Consider the following 20000-nt stretch of genomic DNA (forward strand, 5'->3'; position numbering starts at 1 on the left):
CTTTAATTGTCAGGTACTATCCTAACTGCCTGAATAGGAATTCTGTTTATCAAAAGCATCTTTACAGACCCTGGGGACCAGTACAGTCTCACCATTCCTTCCTGTCCATGTCTTGTTCCTCCATTAAGCCCAGCCTGGTCAGGCCCTTATGTACGATGTCTGGCCATCTAGTCGATGGTTGGCCTCTAGGTCTGACAGACCTTGGTTGGCGTTTGCATTTTTTTTGGTACCCTATCATCTGTTTGTCTCCCATAATGTCCCCACTATCATAATATTTTCAATTGTAGCCAATCTTATACCCTGATGTCACATTCTAGTCTCCTTTTAACTTCTTTCCCCAGCTTTGTTTGGTGCAAGGTGGCATAGCTGGCTTGCCAGCACAACACATATTGGGCAGGGCCAGGGCCTGACTGGCTGAAATGTGCTAATTCAATGTATCTTCAGTTGGAGTTTAAAGTTGCCTTCCTCTGGGATGACTCCCTACAATGTGGTCATCTCCACGATCACAGGGGTTGAATCTGGCCTTTGGATTCTGTGAGGCCGAGATGGGGGAATAAGTTCTAGTCAAGGGACTTCTCCTGAGAGCACCCAGCTCCCAAACACATCTAGGGTATGTCAGAAGCACCCAGCTGATCTCAAATCCTAGGTTAAAGCATGAGAAATACCCTAATTAAGTGGGAAGTTACATTTTGCACCAGGACACCACAGCCACCACGTGGTTGTCTGCTGTAGCTGCAAGTAGAGCACACTGCAGTAATCTATTCTGTAGATGACACGCTTATTGATAACTGCAGTGAGGTGCATCTGCAAACGGAAATATATCAACATCCTCACCAAACAGATGTTTCTGCATCTAGAAACAACCAAAGATCCAACAAGACGCCCACACTGTAAACTAGAGTAACAAAAGGTACACAAAATTCCTCAGATGAGCAGACAGATATGACCTCTGTATTTCATCCAGCTGTTGCACCCAACCTGGCAGCATCACCTTGGACTGAACTTTATCCAAGCCCCAATCTTGGCTAAAAATTGGGAAGAGGGATCAATTCCTCAACACAGAGTTAATTATCATTTATTTAGATCAAACTGTTTCATGATAAGTCTGAATGACGACTGCCTAGGAAGGAGTACTGCGGAAAGGGATCTGGGGATCATAGTGGACCGCAAGCTAAATATGAGTTAACAGTGTAACACTGTTGCAAAAAAAGCGAACATCATTCTGGGATGTATTAGCAGGAGTGTTGTGAGCAAGACGTGAGAAGTAATTCTTCTGCTCTACTCTGTGCTGATTAGGCCTCAACTGGAGTATCATGTCCAGTTCTGGGCGCCACATCTCAGGAAAGATGTGGACAAATTGGAGAAAGCCCAGAGAAGAGCAACAAAAATGATTAAATGTCTAGAAAACATGACCTATGAGGGAAGGTTGAAAAAATTGGGTTTGTTTTAGTCTGGAAAAGAGAAGACTGAGAGGGGACATAACAATTTTCAAGTACATGTTACAAGAAGGAGGGAGAAAATTGTTCTTAACCTCTGAGGATAGGACAAGAAGCAATAGGCTTAAATTGCAGCAAGGGAGGTTTAGATTGGACATTAGGAAAAACTTCTTAACTGTCAGGCAATTTATTCCAGTGCTTAACCACCCTAGGGAGGTTGTGGAATCTCCATCATTGGAGATTTTTAAGAGCAGGTTAGACAAACACCTGTCAGGGATGGTCTATAATACTGAGTCCTGCCATGAACACAGGGGACTGGACTAGAGGACCACTCAAGGTCCCTTCCAGTCCTATGATTCTACGAATCCAAGAGCAACAGCAGAAAATTTAATCTAAAATGACAGTACCCCACCATTACAACACCATTGGCACACAGACTTCTCTTTAATCCTTTAGACTTCATTTAATACCTAGACCCTGTAATACCAAGGTAGTAAGAAAATTATCTTAACACTAAATGATAAAAGTTATTGTATATAACAAAACTGGCAACATTCTTATCAACCATTACAGAAAGTGGGCTATTACCTATTTCTGACATGGCAGAAATATAGAATTGGCTCCAATAAATAACGGACAATATTTCTTGTTAGAACTAGCATAAAAATTATAAAAACTGCTTGAATTCTTTAGCAGGGGACCATTTACTTTTATTATGTTGGAAGCCAGTTTTTCAAGTGTAACTTTCAGCAATTTCTCTGACAATCTATAATAATCTATTGATTATGGGGATTTAAGAATAACAGTCACCAGGATCTTAAACATTGGAAGAGAAGTGCATATTTTCCCAAAGATTTATGCCTATTAAAATATCATGCTATCACATCATAAGCCATTGTCAATAAAATGTACCTTTGCAGCTTTCGATCCTCTGTAGAAGAGTAGACATTGAAACAATTAAGTGAATTCTAGTCACTTTCCAAGGGGAGATTCCAGGGCATTGTCCTTTGTTAATTTCATTTATCATAGCCTTGGTTTCAAATGTGGTTCTTTTGCAAAACCTGAGGCAAAATGTTGCAGAGTCTTTACTTTCTCTGTTGCTGAAATGTTGTTTCTTTTAAGATATGTTATTTTCCAGAACACAGGGCAATTAATGTAAGATGATGAAAGTGTCATTGAGATGCTCTAAAAGTTTAAACCTACTGGCCAGGATTTAGAATAATTCATATATGAGAACTAATCTTTTTAAAAAATTAGACCAAAATACTTTCAGATGCATACAGAAAAAGTTAATTTCCAAAGTTATTTGTAAGAAGATTTATTTTGGATTAAGTGATTTCATGATGGAACAAGGTTTTAAACAAAATAGAGATCAATATGAAAATAAAATAAATTGTATACAGTAAAACTCTTTCCCTCAACACATTTTTGAATAATAAGAAATACAACACAAGGTGTTCAACTGAGTAGATAATTATACAAATCTGCAAGCAGGCAAGCATTTAAGTACAGGCACTATGTAATGCCATCCATGTAACATACTCAGTTAGCTGCATTATCTGCTCTTTCTGCCTTGAAGCAAGAAGGTGACAGATAGCTGATGCAATGTGAAATGGAGAAAGAGACATACATCATCCTAACTCTTGAAGTATATTCCCCCACTCCCCTCCTCCCTCATTTTGTCTCTTACGAAAGACACACACTAAACCCAGATGAAACAAACTGGCTTGTAGAAAGGTAGAAAAAATTGGTATTGCATTTGATACACATTCTTCTGGACACTCAACTTAAAAAAGCATGGAAAGGCTTAAAAAATATACCATGTGCCCTACTTAAAATTTAGAATCTGTGCTTTTTACAGTGCCTGAAATTTTTAAAACAAAGAACTAGTATAAAATTAGATCTGGTAACACTTTGTCAAAAGTAAGGGAGATGCATGTATATACCTGTTTGGTTCTGGATGCCTGCATCCCCATTATAAAAACTTGTAATCCTATGTGCTTTCAAACATACTAACAGCTCACATTTAATTAGTTTTGGTTAAGAAAGAGCAAGCAATGTACAACATGTTGGGGTTCCAGTGTTCCTCACAGCACACACTGGTAACTGTACTCCCTCCCCCCCACACACACACATTCTCCAAAGTTTTCCCTTTTCTCCCCACACCACTTTTTGCAGTTAGCAATGTTCAGCCAGTTACACTGAAGATACCCATACATATAGCTCAGTAATTGCTGATCCAAGTTCATGGATACCCCCAATGTTACAGAATTTTGATGAGAAATGGAGTACAAAGATACAGTATCTTTCTATGATTATTTACATACTAACAATACCATTGTGGTTCCCAGTCCCATCTGTGATGCTGATAAAAAAACAGCAGTCTCCTGAATATTGAAGGCTAACTGCAAAATAATGTCCTTCTATGTAGAACCATGACAGTCAAATAACCTGTACTTTTTCTGTATGAAGCTCTGACCAGCTTGACTAGCTTGTTGAAGAGAGAACTTTCAGGGAGTTTGTGTTCTTTTTATAGCAAACTTTTTCCAATGGTCTTTTTAGATCACAATGGCCAAATCCCCAAATCCTTACTAAGACCTTACTCAGCAAGCCTCCCACTGACATCAGTGGAGTGTTACAGGGGTCAAGGGTCCATGCAACTGAGCCTGATCCAAGGCCCACTGAAGTCAATGGGAATCTTCTTATTCACTTCAGAGGGCTTTAGGTCAATCCCCTGGAGAGAAATTTCACAGGAGGCCCAGGTTAGCAGAAAGTCCTCATGGGAGTTTCATGGTTCTTGTGCTGCAACCAAAATGTCCCCCATCCCACCCCAAAAAACATATAAACAAATAAAATCCATCACATGGAGTTTCCTAAATAAATACTGATTAAAAACTGTGTTAGAACTTTAAGATTCAGACCATCATATCTAAAATGTAAGTTACTATCTGGAACAATGGCTTAAATAGCTTCTTATCCAATACTATTTCAGTTGCAAATATATCCAGTAATAAGCATAACAGTTATTACTTGTAAACTAAAATAAAAACCTATGCACCGCCCTTTATACAACCCTCCATTATCCTGATAACAGTTCAATTATTTAAAAAAAAAAAAAAAAAGATGTGTAAGCTAGACTTCTGAACCTCCAGGTCAGACTATGAAGACTTTTAATATTTCTTTGCTAAAATAAGTCTTACAAGTGCAGGAAATATTAACTAACTTATTTATAGATTTATGGTACTTTTCCATTTATGTGTATTATTTGGTGCGGATTTTCAAGCAAATGCCTTACTTCACAATGCAGGGTTTCCTTTTGTTAGTAGTAACTGCGTGTGCACTGGACAGCATACTCCCCAACACGATTCACAAAAGTCAATGTCATCTCTTCCTCTCCACTTTTTGTTCCTGCCCTTTCAGTTTTGTCTTCACTCAGTAGCATTACTCCACGGCTGCTGTTGTGTTGTTCAGCTCCCACTGCATTTTTCACGTCATGCCCACTGTGTGTGATTACCATACATTATGGTAACAGCTGCTCAGCAGCTACAATTACATTCCTGAACTGGCATGACTCAAGAGGCATCAGTAGTTACTTCTCTTTTATTTAATTTTTTTTTTAAATATCCAGCTTCAGGCCCCAATGGGAAACCAGGAAATCAGCAGCCAACAGTACAATCAAATCCAATGTCTCAGGCAAAATTTTCATATTGTACCAGTCACATCTGTACAGTTGGAGAACATGATACAGTCCTAATATACCTACCTACCTATTTAAAGTATAATTTTCATGATGCAAGGTAAAGATGCTTAACTGCTGACTCAGTGGAATGTGCCAACACTTGATTATACCACCAAACAGGAAATGGAAACATGGGAGGAGTGCTAGAATCCCAAGCTGTCCTTCTAGAAGAGCCACCTTTAAGTACTTTATGGGCAATGTACTCCATCTATGGAAGGAAATATTTTGGCTGTAATCATATATATCACACCTTCCCCAGAAATCTCGATCAGTATTAACCTATGCCCTGGTAAGGGGCTTTCACTGATCTCTTAGCCAAGGGTAGTTGCACTTAGTAGCAACGCTTGGAGGTGAGAAAATAAATGAAGTACGTGCAAACACGCCCACAGGGCTGTCCCGGGGTGGGGTGGGGGTGCAGGCCTGGGGCAGAAGTGACAAATCTGTCACTTACGGGACTGACCTGTCACTTCTGGGACTGACTGCGTCGGCCAATCGCACCGGGGCCCGGAGCGGTTGCCCCGATTCGCTGTACCCAAGGGACAGTTCTGTGTGCAAAAAACCTGTTAACTTCAAGAAACTAAATTCAAAAAACATTTAGCTATTTGGATTAGTGGAGCTAGACATGTAGCAAAGGAGATGTGTTTAATTCTTGAGGAAAAAGTGCAGCAAGCCATAATCTTAGCTTCACTATCCCAACTCTGACACTACAGTATCATGGATGGTTGGTTGCTCTTGCTTGTTGATTGTAGGTTGGGTGCGGCAATAGTCCAAATCATATGCAACTCAAGTGGGAGAAGAGGGTTGCTGGGAGGCTGCCCAAAATAAGGAAGTGAATGAAAGCACAAAGAGCTCCACTTTGACTCGTCCCCATTTTAAGAGTCTTGTAGTCCCATAGATTTTAAATTAGAAGTTCCCAGTGGAGAACTCTGGTAAATTAGTGGCATAATATGGCTCTTAGTTATTATTTATGGGGAGGTAAGGACTTTTTAGTTGTGGATGAATGAGAAATTCCTGTCTGTACAAAGAAAAAAACCCACCATATACTGAACAATGAAGCAGCACTTCCATTAGAAACCTTTTTATTAAAAAAAGTTTTAGGGGGCGATAATTGAAAGAAACAAAGCTTGGCTGCATTTTGCCTTCATCATAATATCAAACAATTTCGTAGAATATTTTTCAGTGGATATTCTGTGATGTGCTCTAATTACATTTGGTAATTAAAGAAAGTTAAAATTGCCAATGTATTGATTCAACATGGGGCTAATTCAGAGTTACAGTAACTTTTTGCAAATAATTTCAGAAGGTGTTTTATTACATTTTACAAATGTACAGATATATTACACAATATCTGTAATCCAAAGGAGTCTTTACAAGGTGTTGCCATCTTTAAACTGCAGCCAGACTGTGTAGTCAAGGGGAGTTTTCCTGAGTACTGATGAAGAGTCATATGATGCCACTGATTTTGAAGCAGATCTTCCCAATGAACTTAATCATGAGTTCAGTTTAAAATACACAGAGTATATCATTGCCTTGGCAAAGGCCTGTTAGGATGGCATCCCTGATTTTTTAAAGGGACACAGCCAGGCAGGTTAGACCCTCAAATTAGGTTTCTTTAAAATAAAATATGTAAAAAAAAATTAGAAATATTTTCATAAAATTATAAAAAAATTCACTAAGCTAGTGCATGAGAATAGAAAGTGCAATTGACCAGAAACTGACCATAAGCAACACCAAACTGACCACTCTATTTGCATTGTGCATGTTGAAAAATACGCAAAAAGTAAAACAAAAATTGCAAAGTGTATTTAATTTTATATGCTTAGTTTTAACAATCTAAACGGTTACTAGTAACTGAAAAAGATATTTTTAAATATAGCTCTGAATCTGACAGTATCCATTTAAATAATATATATATTTTTAAAATGCCTATGTAATCTGTATTTATTTTTCTAAGAGACAAGAGCAATTTCAAATCAGCCTTTGTAGTCTGTATTTTATGTTAAAAATATTTAACCAAAGGACTAGAATAGTTCTAAAACAGCCATTGTGGTCACTCAGATACAATTTTAAAGGCCTTTCATTTGCAATCTGTTAACAAGGCATCATTGAAAATTTCTGCCACTGCTCCTTGGATTATCCAACAATGGCTGGTCACTTGGGAAAATTTTAAAAATCAGGTGTCAGTAATCATTTTGAAATTTTGTTTGGGGTGGAGAGGTGCTGGAGGAGGAAATAGAAAACTCATTTTTGGGTGATGGAGTGGGATTTAATTAAAAACAGGTCCTACCTTGTAAGATTGATGTTAAGACAGATGTCTATTATCTCTTCAAAGCAGATATTACTTAATGCTTAATTCCCATTAGTGTTACTAGGAGCAAATTTTCCTCTTTCCCCAAATCAATGGCAAGATAGATAAATATGAGCAACAGTTCTAAAAACTACCGTAATTCAATACAAACAAATTTAAACCTTTAAACATGATTCAAACTGCTTTGTATTACAGTATGGAAATATCAAATTATAAAGACTAGTCAAACACAGTTAATATAGATTTACCATTTATGCGTAAATTCTATCAATCCAGAACACTGTCTCTGCAAACATCTCAATGACTATCTTCAAACAACACTGTAGAGATTCATTAATACTGCAGAGATGTCATGGCATCTGCAATTAAACACTGCAGAGATTACTTTAGCAACCACATGATACCAGTCTTAATACTTAAAACTGAAGCCATTTTGGACTTCTAGAAGCACTGAAAAAGCATAGCAAACCACAAATTTTTTTAAATTTCTGTAATCTAAAAACAAACCAACCACCAGTTCAATGTTCTCTGCCAGTTTCCATCATGCCAGACACTTTCTTTTAGATGCTCTGCCAGAGTGCTACTGTCTGGATTTTCAACTTCCTTTGAAGATTATATATTACGTACAGTAGAACCCCAGAGTTACGAATACCAGAACTACAAAGTAACAGTCAGCCACACATCTCATTTGGAACCGGAAGTACACAATCAGGCAGCAGCAGAGACCCAAAAAAGGCAAATACAGTACAGTGTTAAACATAAACTACTAAAAAAGCAGCATTTTTCTTCTGCATAGTAAAGTTTCAAAGCTGCATTGTCAATGTTCAGTTGTAAACTTTTGAAAGAACCACAATATTTTGTTCAGAGTTATGAACATTTCAGAGTTATGAACAACCTCCATTCCCGAGATGTTCGTAACTCTGAGGTTCTACTGTATATTCACTATATACTGTAAGACCTGGGGTGAACAACTTTACCGTGAGGCTTATGTGTTGCATAGCTGGCTCTGAGCACTGAGATGATTTCACCGACTCTATCTCTGAATGATATTAACACCTTTATTTATGGTATGTCCCTGGTCCACAACATGGATAATGAAAACAATTTATTTAACTATGAAAAGTTATTTTTTTTTATTGTGAAAGTGTAACAAAGATTAACTGGGAAAAAGAAATCTCTGCTTCCATTTTGCAGAGTGAAGGTTATGTTACAAAGAAATTTATTTTGGGCTGAGAGATTCCTTTAATTAATTAATATACAATCTGTTGTTGAGGGTATTTCTTATCATAACAGAAGGCTATCTCATGAGTTGAGTGGTCGAGAAAACTGCTATAATAAAGTAAAAGGTTCTGACATACATACCTTGAACAAGAGACTACATATGACATAATAGGCATTTGTGCCTCTGATAGTTGGGATGTGTTCATTAATTAGATGCTATTCCAACATATTTGGCAGAGACAATGATTAAGTTCACTAGAGCTGTGCAAATCACATCCCACCTTCCCATTAGGAGAAGCCGTGCTTCAGGGCACCCAAGGTTGTGATTTGCCCCAGAAGAAGACAAGAGACCCCTTTCCCTGGCAGTTCTGCCATGGGAAGAAGTCTACCTGCACCACTTGCTTTCCGTGTAGTGCTGGCTGGCTCAGAGTTCCTTGTCAGAGCAGGGGACGGGGCTGTAGGTGCCTTAAATCTGCTGCTGTGAACCCCAAGTGGGCTTTCCGCCATATAAGGATACTGGGGATTATGTTGGCCCAAGTCAGTATCATGCAGTGGCTGAATGGGGCCCATTAATTCATTCTGCTCCGCTAGACTATTCTGTTTCCTCCCCAGAAGGAAAGCTCCTTATCAGCCAAGTAAGATCTTCTAAATGATATATTGCTTTAAGCCAGGGATTTTCAAACTTTCTCCCCATCCACAACCCCCACACCAGTCATCGTCGCTTGTTAGGAGTTCAACCCCCCACAATCCTTGTATTCACACCCTGCAATCTTCTGCAGGAACCCAGGGCTGGCTTTCGTGGGATGGGGTGTTGAATGGGCTCAGGTGCTGATGGGTGACTGCTGCTGCTGGTGGGGTAATGGGTGTGTGGGGCTGTTAATGCTTCTATGCTCCTTCCCTTCGACTCCCTTTTTCAGGGAAGCATTTCTTAAAATACAGCAAGAAGCTAGCTGAGGGCTGTGAGCAGAAGGGGCTGCAGCATCAAGGCAGCCAGCTCCCCATCACCTTCAGATGGCACTTCCTTAGAGTCCAGTGTGGTACAGGCAAGACAGGAGGAGGGAACAGAACTTCTCCCCTCCTCTTAGCTTGCTTCGCCTGGATCTTAGTGGTCGCTGGGTTTTGTCTTTTTGCTGAGACCTGCCACCCTTGGTGATCCTGCTGGAGATCTGCAGAGTCCTGGATGCTCACCGACTGATGAAAAGGGCGGAATACAGAACAAAAGTAAGTAGTACATCTCATTTTTTAAATAAAAGATGACAAATGCATTTATTACTTTTGGTTTGTACAAAAGCATAGCTTAAATGCAGCCTGATGTAAACTTTTGTGTCAAATATTTAACCCTTTTAATTCCAATGAGTTTCTGGATTAATGTTTGTAGATCTGTTCTCCTGCAAGGATCTCTTTTTAGGGAAAAGATACTGTAATATTACAAGAGCCAAATTCTGTGGTTCTTAGCCAATCAAAAGTTTCATTTGGCTCTAAGTGACTGGAGTGTCAGATACTTAATGAATTTGATCACATGAAACATGAGCCATGCTGAAATGACCTGCTCACAAGTAAATTTATCTACTGTGTATCAGTTCTTTGATACAACACATGCATTAGCAAACCCTGGACCATTAACGTGATATCTTAGCAAACACTGATAAACTTGGATGTAAAAATAGAATAACAGTTTGACATTTCTTTGCCACTTAGTACAAGCCAGGAGCAGTTTAAGAAAACTTGTGTGATTCCAAGATGTCATTGTTTTAGGGAGGAACCCATTTTTTGTAAAGTCAAAAGATATTTTCATTTTATTTTTGACAGTGGGGTTTCCTCAATGATCTGAATACAGGCATTATTTCCTATATCGTTTGGGGAATGCGGGGGGGAGAGGGATCTGAGGCAACTTAAATTTACCCAGCACCCCACTCCTACCACCACAACAGCATCTACTTTCTCATTGTGAGGCTGAAAAAGTAGTCTTTGCTGACAGCATCTTTATTGCTGTTCCAATGTTCACTTGAGTGGATGGGTGCTCCCATTGTTATGAATACAGAAAATAAGCATGTCATCTCACTGAGACCCCTATTCAACGAGAGTCCCCAGAGTGGGAATCCTGAGGTTACTCCCAAACTTAGTTCTCCCACAAAGCAGGTCTTGAAATGCTTGAGTGCCATCAAAAGGAACACAAAGAGCTGTATTTCTGTTCTTGCCATTCAACATCCAGTTGAAGTTTTCTGGAACTCTGGCACGATGTATGTAGTATTTCTTAATGGCTGTACAAATGCACAGATGCAAAACTAATTTAGGATTAAAGATAGTTATGAGGAATGGGTGCAAGTGATGCCTGTGCACTTTGGCAAAATTAAGCATAATTAAATTGGTGGATTCATGCAGTTTTTGATATACCATTGAAAAGGACTCCATTTTAATTAACATTGATAAGAAAACTACTCATCAGTGAAAATGCAATTAGAAAGACATTACGAACAGTTTATAGCTTGGAGGTGTTCACTGATAAGGGAGAGTGGAATCATTACTATTAAAGGTTCATCCTCTTAAGTGTCGCAAATGGTTTCCCCAATAAGCTAGTGTGTTTCACGGTGCTGTACAAATAAAAGTTGCTGGGAAAATATGAAACATCTGTATTACACTCAATCCCTTAAAGGTTATTTGATGGATGAAAAATGAACCAAATGCATTTAAAATAAATGCATATTACAATATCACATGTAGTGATTTTTACAAAATTATTACTTATGTGCACAGTCCTGATATCTATAGACATGGCACTGTGAAGAAAGCTCGGTTCTTAAGAAGTTATTTTCTAGATACTTGTAAGAGTGATGCAGTTTGCGGTCAGTCTGATCATAATGTCCCTTCAACTTTGGTACATTCAGTGCAAAATATTTTTGGGAATTTCTTACTCATATAAAAATAAAAGGCATTTTTTTCCTTGAGAGTGCTTAAAGAATAAAACACTAGCACAATGTCTGTTTATGCATGAAAAGTGAAATGAACAGAAATAACATTTAGTATGCTAGTTTCTTATTTACACTCTGAGGAACTTAACATAATGAACCTATAAAAATAAAGAGAAGTCACTGTGTACGTTTTTTTTCCTGATATGCTGTGGTAAATTGATACTTATTTTTTAAAACAGTTTCCATGCAGTATAAAGCATAAAATCAGTCATTATTAAGTTCTCCTTATAATAGCTCATCATTTGCCATACAAGCGTCACTTGCATATACATTTTCACAAACCTCCTTATTGCAAGCCATTGTTGTGACATCCCTTGCTACTGATTTTCCTTCAAATTCACTTCTGGCCCAGGAAGCTGAAATCTATGATGCACACCATGCAGGGACTCGTAGTCTTAGGTATAGCAAGTAATGGATATTCTGTTATAGTATATGGCATAAAGTAACGTATCTTTAGGAAACTTTTTTTTTTTTTAATAAAGAATTCCATAGTTTGATTTTAGCTAATTTAGGGGTGGGCTAAACGATTTCACATTTTGACTTGAACTTTACATTCAAGGACTTTGGTGAAATCCAGTTTCAAGATACTTATCAGATTTTGCAGTAGCCACCTTGCTGATCATGCATGGTCACATCTTTTGCTTGGGCCATAACAAACATGGCAGTCAAGAAAAACTGTTTATTGCAAGACTGTTAGTTTTCCCTGCACACCAGGCGCACTCCAGTATTACCGTAGATTACTCCGCCACTATCACAATGCTTGTAACTGCTTCCAAAGCTAGATTTACTCATTGATGGAAATCTCATTATTTGAATTGCATTGTAAAACAATTTTCCTCTAAGAATCCAATACAAATGTTCATTCATTCTTGAGAGGACAGATCCACAAACGTCCAAAGAGCTGGGCACTGTGGTTTGCGTATCACTCAAGTCCAAAGGTACTTGTCTCTTCAACTGCTGTCAACAGTTTCTCACAGAGCATGGAGAATGATGGGTAAGGGGGAAGGTCAAGACGATTGAAACATGTATGAGCCCTGCAAAAAAAAAAAAAAAAAGTGGCAAATAAGCAAAGGTTATTTAGAAATTCAAATGAAAGGTGCGCTAGAAGGTCCTTTCAAATAACCATGCTTTGTGAAATGATATTGTGTTACTGAAGACTGTTATTTTCAAGTTAAAAAAGAATTGTCAAAGATACTTTGATACCGTAATGTGGATCACAAGTAGTAGCCTAAATTTTGCCTGTAAAATGTGCACACACAAAATGTGTAATTTAGGGGCACAATTGAGGCAGTCTGTTTTGAAAACTTGGCTTAAAATACATACTTTTAAAATTAGTATTTTCTATTAAAAATAGTGATATTTGAATACTAGGTCTGTAATCATGAGCAGGTTATTTCTGAAGAATGAATGCACATAAATTAGATAAAGTTAGTGAAATACTAGAAAATACGCATAGGGAACAGTCCTACTGACAGGAGATAGACTAGTTAGCAAATTAGGTCTTTTCCATTGATAATTTCTCTGGGCCAGAGCCTCAGCTGGTGTAAATCAGTGTAGCTTCCTTGAAGTCAGTGCAGGTATGCTGATTTACACCAGTCGAGGATCTGATCTTGGCAATCTATTACAGAGAAATATATTTAGTAGTTAAATGAATGTATGTATATAATTCTCAAACGCACTCTAGCTTTCTTGACAGGACAGGGATATATTTCTCCCCTCGATTTCTATAATCTGCCTATCACAATCTCTATGCACATTGTGAAAAGGTCCTACAGACCCCATCCTCTGACTAGAGGAAGGACCAGAGTTGCCTGAGTTTGATATAGAGATTTATTGAGTAGCAGGGTAATTCCATCCTGCTCCCACTGAAATAAATGGCACAGCTCCAAGTGACTAATGCAAGTAGGATCTTTTGGGAGAGGGGTTCTGAGATGAAACTGCCAAGGATTTTTCATTTCCTCTTCTTCTTTGAAAGCTGACTAACCCTTTAGACCTTTGCTTTGGAAGATAAAAGTCCTTCTGTCTTTGGGTTTGGCCCTTAAAGGGGCAGGACTTTCTTTACATTTACTTTTTCCTTTTGCAATTACACCACACTGTTGTTTAAACCTGTTCCCATTGGCAAGTAGAAACCTTTTCTGCAGTGGCCTGCCTGTCAGCGCTTGAACAGCAAACATTTAAAAAACATGCAGCATAATACATTTAAGTGTATAATGTCAGGAACTCGCCCCCCACCAATTACTGAGACTCCCTATTCAACATACCCCATTCAGCTGTATTCAGAATGGCTACACTGGATTTACAGTGAGCCCTTTCAAAACAAGAAGGTGCCCAGCCCCCAGATGAACAAATCTAGGGACCATCATCTTAACTGCCAATCAGATCCTAACTACCAGGTTGGAACATGAAGAGAAGAGGTGAGTCATTCTAGCTTGTTTATAAACACAGAAGCTAAGAGTTCATTACAATTCCTCAGTGAAGGTGAAACACTGAATTAGCAAACAGCATTGTAGTGTCATAAAAATACCAGGCTTTGGGAAACACACAGTATGCAGGGCCAGATTATCATTATAAACATCAGACCAAACTTCGGGTGTACTGCTGTGGTAGAAAAAATATTGTATTTTGCTCCATCCAATTATTGTAGACTTAACAGAACTCTGTCAGAATAAGAATGTTTTTCAGCAGGTAGAGTTAACACCCCATGGGGCTGCTCGTTTTCCCCCTTCCTCCCTCCCAATCCACTAGAGGGATCAACCCTTGCCTGCCTGGAAAGGGAGCAGATCAGCAGAATCTGTGGACCTCTCTTCTCTTCCCAGAACATTGTGGAAAGCTATCTGTGGGATCCAGGAAGTGTGCTTTGAGGATCTAACTTTCCTGCAGAGTTCCTCCACGCTGGGGACCCTTGTTAAGATGTGTGTTTGGGGGGGGAGGGAGGGGCAAAGACAGTAGGAAGGCTTACAATTAGAGCAGTGCTGTCAGGTAACTAGATCGCCCTGTATATCCACCAATTCTCTGGGTTCAATTTAGACCTTGGAAGATCCATGGTGGCCTAACCTCCTGCATCTGGTGGGTGGGTTCAACTGATTCCCTCTCCTTAACCCTCTGGAAGGAGAATTTGGAGGAAACATTATGAAAGAAACTTCATAGAGCTTCTCTTTCCATCAGGCCCACAGGAGGGGAATGTGGACCATTGAAATAATCTTCCTGGCATCCTCTGGCTGCTCACACAACCAGCAGAATGATTTCCTCTTGCTTCTGACGATTAATGCATTCAGAAAGGGTGTGGAAGGAGAGGAGTTTCTTTGAAACAGACATCCACTTGTTAGAATTATGCCTCATACATACTGTGGGCTAAACAACCACAAATTATAAAAAACATGATGCATGAATCAATAAGGGATTCATTGCAAGCTAACAATCTTGCATCTTGGTTTAACTGATTAGCAGGAAGACAAGTTGGGTTTTCTTTCAGTTTTTGAGGATGATTTTGTCATAGTGTATTGAAAATGTGATCATAATTTTCTTTAGAGAGCTGACTCATTTTTAAAAATAAAGGTATTGATTTTGTTGAGGAAATGTGCTCTTCTTCTACCAGACAAAGGACTCTGTCATTCTGCAAGGAGAGTGCTTTTACTGTGAATACTGCTTTCCCAGGACATTTCAAGCTAACTGTATACTATGTTCATCTTTCTGCTCTCACATTTTCTGATAAAGGTAAATGTATCTTAGTTCCTGGAGTCCTGACATTCAATCACTTCCCCCTTCACTGACGTTCAAACAGTATTATAGACAAATTAACTTTTAAGTCCAAAGTCCAGTACCTTAGCAATAACAGAAGAATGCTGTTCACATGCAAATGTTTAAATATGCATTATTACTAGCTGCTATATAATTAACACTACCAACTTCTAAACATTTAAGAAACAGAGAGCAAAAGTTCCCCTAGTGATATCTGATTTAGCCTGATGTACAATAAGATAAACAAGCTGGAAGTAAAAGTGGTGACAGGGACAGCAGGGGCAAAACTAAACTAGAACTAACTAACTTTTTCAGTGCATTCACATGCCACTAACATAAAGGGCAGTGATAGAAGCCAGGCAATTTGACATGCAAGTTACAGAAGTTTCATTGTTCTGGTTCAATAAGGCTGATTATAACATGATCAGAACTATGGAAGCTATGGAATCATCTCATAGACTCACAGACTAAGGTCAAAAGGGACCATTATGATCATCTAGACTGACCTCCTGCACAACGCAGGCCACAGAATCTCACCCACCCACTCCTGTAACAAACCCCTAACCTATGCCTGAGTTATTGAAGTCCTCAAATCGTGGTTTAAAGACCTCAAGGTGCAGAGAATCCTCCAGCAAGTGACCCGTGCCCCACGCTGCAGAGGAAGGCGAAAAACCTCCAGGGCCTCTGCCAATCTGCCCTGGAGGAAAATTCCTTCCTGACCCCAAATATGGCAATCAGTTAAACCCTGAGCATGTGGGCAAGACTCACCAGCCAGACACCCAGGAAAGAATTCTCTGTAGTAATTCAGATCCCACCCCATCTAACATCCCATCACAGCCCATTGGGCATATTTACCTATGATAATCAAAGATCAATTAATTGCCAAAATTAGGCTTTCCCATCATACCATCCCCTCCATAAACTTATCAAGCTTAGTCTTGAAGCCAGATATGTCTTTTGCCCCCACTACTCTCCTTGGAAGGCTGAATCATCTAATCAATCTGTTATCTGTATCAGCCTTCCTTAGCTCTACAGAGCCTGGAAAAGGGAATGGCTACTTTAAAATGTTTTCATTCATTTATTTCTTCTCTCTGGTATGAATAAAAAACCCCCAAAACCTTGACTTGTAATTTGAGAGCCAGATTTTGCCAGTAGTACCAGACTCCACAAGTGGTCCCATTGAAATCGGAGGGACTATTCACAAAATAAAAACACTAATCACCGAGAGTGAGGGTAAAAGAATTTGTCCCTAGGTTAATACAAAACCCTAGAATCATTAGGCATCGAAGAGCTTCAGGGTGAAATTTTCAGTGGGTGTCCAACAATTCATCCACATCTGCAGGATCTCTTTTAGGAGCCTGCTGAAAGTTTGCCACTCAGTGTCTTTGTTAAGATAGGTAGCTTCAGCCAGTGCTACTCAGTGTTTGCACAGTAAAGCCTTTGAAGCTGGTGGAGCTTACGCTGAAGCCGCTCTGCACACAGGAACTGGAGACGTTAGAAAAGCAAACACATAGTTTACATTCTGCTCAGAGCTAAGTTTGAGATGGACGCTGTAAGTCATGTGTTTCCTATGGGATTAGGGTACCATGTCTTGAGCACTGGGAGTGGCTGACTCATGACAAATAAACTTGTGTTATTTGGCTCTCATATTTGTAAAAATATCTTAAAACGGTAGTAAAGTTGTGGCCCAGTGTCTCCAAAGCAAGGGAATTGAAAGTTAAAGATCAAGGGCCATATTCACTGCCATGGGCAATGAGGCAAGCAGCTGGCACCCTCCCTGCACCCACTGGGCTGAACTGGTAAAGGCGCTCAGCACACATCTCCACTCTCTTTCTCTAAAGTGAAGCAGTTTTATTTTACAGCTGGAGCCACGCAGTAGCCCTGCCAGAAGAAACTCCCTCAGTGAGATGCTGAATCTCCTGGCTTGTCCTGCCCCTTCCCACTGTGTAGTCTGTACCCGCTGGCTCTGGTTTCCATGTCAGAATGAGCAGCTTACAGGAGTGTGGCCCTGTTCCAGGTTGAATCTTGCTGCCTAAGAGGTGAATTTGGTCCCAAGTCTCTGTATCTATGCACAATAAATGGGTAAAGCGGGTTAATCAGTTATATTAGTAGACAGCTAGTTTGAGCCTTCCCTTTGAGTTCCCCTGCTTTGGTGGGTTTTTATGGGTCCAGAACACTATTTTAATAGAACTGTCACAATTTATTTTCTCTTTCTCCCGTTTTTAAATTACTTTAAAAATCATCAATACTATACCCCCCAAAATATTTACTTTTACAGATAATGAGACGTCCAGCAAGGAATTTAATGAATTAATTTGTCACGTTCCTCCTCACAGTAGCCAGATTATCAATTTTGGAAAATCTGATTTCCAGTTATTTGTGCCTCCCAGGCCAGTATCCTGCCACACTGGTCAAATATGTATTTTGTGTCTACTTACATCTAGCTATTAAGGCCCCGATCTTGATAACATATACACACGTTCTTAACTTTATTACCAGGAGTAGCCCATCAAATCTAATGGGACTCCTCATCATAGTGAAGTTAAGCAGGATTGAGATCTTAGATTGCAAACCTTTTGGGGCAGGAATTGTCTTTTTGATGTGAAATGTGCCCAGTGAATGGTGCCCTAATCCTAACTGGGACCTTTTATTTAATAATAATATTTCAGTACTGCCTAAAATCTGTCTTAGAGACTGAATATTAGAAGTTACAAAAATTACAATAATCTCTTTTCCTACTTAAGTATCGGTATAAAATGGAATGGCACTGCTGAAGTCCAGGTTCATTCAAGAAAATGCAACCGTTTATATTTTTAAAATGCTGTAGGAACATAATCTATTTCTCATTTCAGTAACAATCACTCTCTGAGGCTTGCCTAGGTGGCTGACACACAGAATACCTTTTGACCCTAAAAGATACTACAGTAATTGTTTTGAAATATAAACTTAGAATTCTCTTAATGTACCTTTGACCTTCAGCTGAGTGGCTCCCATTTATACCCTTAGCTGACAAGGTGGTTTTGTGTTAGAGCTACTGACTCCACAAACTTGTACACTGGGTCTGTGCATTTCAACTACATAGTACTACTGTTTATACTTTGACTTTCTATCTGGTAATCAAAATTAGTAATGTATCCATTTCCAACCAGTGTAAATTCCTCTAAATGCTACAGAATTGGATGATGGCAAATCTTCCCCAAATGTATTAATCTGCAAAACTGACCTCACTGTAGAGAAGTTCTTGTTAATACAGAGTTCAGTCAGATCCTGGCTCATATGTCATCAGTCTTTGATACTGTAGATCATTTAAGACCACAGTTCTTTTCCTGGCATCACAAAAGGAAAAATGAGGAAAGCAATTCCTTCCTTACTTTTTCCTCTTGCCACTCTGATCATGTCACTTTTCACCTTGAATTCTTTCACTGACTTCCGCTCTTCAAGGCCTTGTGCAATTCAGCTCTTCCTTACATCCAACTCATTTCTTTCTACTCCCCTTTTCACTTGGCCCAAGCCTCTTTACTACTTGCTCCCTTTACAATCTTCACCCTCTCTTAACATCATGTTTTGCCTTCTTCTGTCGCAAGATTTCTACACAACGCTGAAGTCACACGGGCCCTCCTAGGGACTGAGCTAGAATGTAAATACATTGGGTCTCTTTAATCTAGAGCTGATATCCATTTTCTGGCAATGACCAATCACTTACCTTTCAGAGAATATCATATATGCTATTTTAGGGAAGCAATGCCTGGTTTTATGACAAACAAAAAACCCATAAATTTTAGAAGAGAAGTTGTAAACCTGGTAAAGTAGAATGAATTGAATTAAGGTACAGACTTAAGCACAATTAGATTGTCTTTCCCACAACGCAGGGAAACAACCTCTTCAGTTCGAAGAAATACAGATATGTCATACACACTGGAACAAGTAAGAAGTAGAGCGTCCCCTGCGGCAGAGCATACCCAGTCAATCAATGACAGCTATTTGTTTCTCAAGCAGCTTCTGCATAACCCCAATAGTTAGCAGTAGGGGTAGTTGAGAATATCAACATATCTATTGTGACTGGCTCACACAGAACTGAAGTCTATCCAAGTAGTTCAAAATTTACTTAGATTAAAAAAAACACAACAACACCCAAAACATACATACACACACACTTTTACCTGGGAAGAGCAGTGATTTTCCCCCATTTTTCTACACAGAATCTTCTTGGCCCATTGCTCCCTCTTAGAGATGCAAACCCCTCATAAGGTATGCTGGATGTGCCTGTAACAAACTACCAACACAAAAAGAACAATATGGATGACAGATATACAACCTCAGGGTCCTGTGAATGCTCGTGCATAAGTAACTACTCACAGCAGTGTTCCCACTAAGTCAAGTTGCTCCTGTATAAGAGTTTGCAGGATCAGGCCTTATTTGAAGGGGAAGCAGGAGTATTAAAATCCTGTTTAAAATGTAGGGGAAGGAAAGTGGCATATTTCTTGATTAGCACTCTAGGAGGGAGGGCTTACTAGCCTAATTTCTGTTACAGATTTCACTTATAGACAGCTAGTATATAAGAGTAACTATGATGCCCAATCAGTGTAGAA

General features: G+C 39.2%; 1 protein-coding gene across 1 annotated transcript in view; it reads right to left on the reverse strand.

The window, feature by feature from the left end:
- Nucleotides 1–11715: 11715 nt before the first annotated feature.
- HECW2 (HECT, C2 and WW domain containing E3 ubiquitin protein ligase 2) overlaps nt 11716–20000 on the reverse strand; it is a 185091-nt gene continuing 176806 nt past the window's right edge. Inside the window, exons 27-28 of the mRNA XM_065413387.1 lie at nt 19572–19684; nt 11716–12707 (exon numbers count right to left, since the gene is read on the reverse strand). Of these exons, the coding sequence (XP_065269459.1) occupies nt 12596–12707; nt 19572–19684 (225 nt within the window). The 3' untranslated portion in view covers nt 11716–12595. The remainder of the gene's footprint in view (nt 12708–19571; nt 19685–20000) is intronic.

This window comes from Emys orbicularis, chromosome 11 (genome assembly GCF_028017835.1).
Source record: "Emys orbicularis isolate rEmyOrb1 chromosome 11, rEmyOrb1.hap1, whole genome shotgun sequence".
Taxonomy (NCBI): Eukaryota; Metazoa; Chordata; order Testudines; family Emydidae; genus Emys; species Emys orbicularis.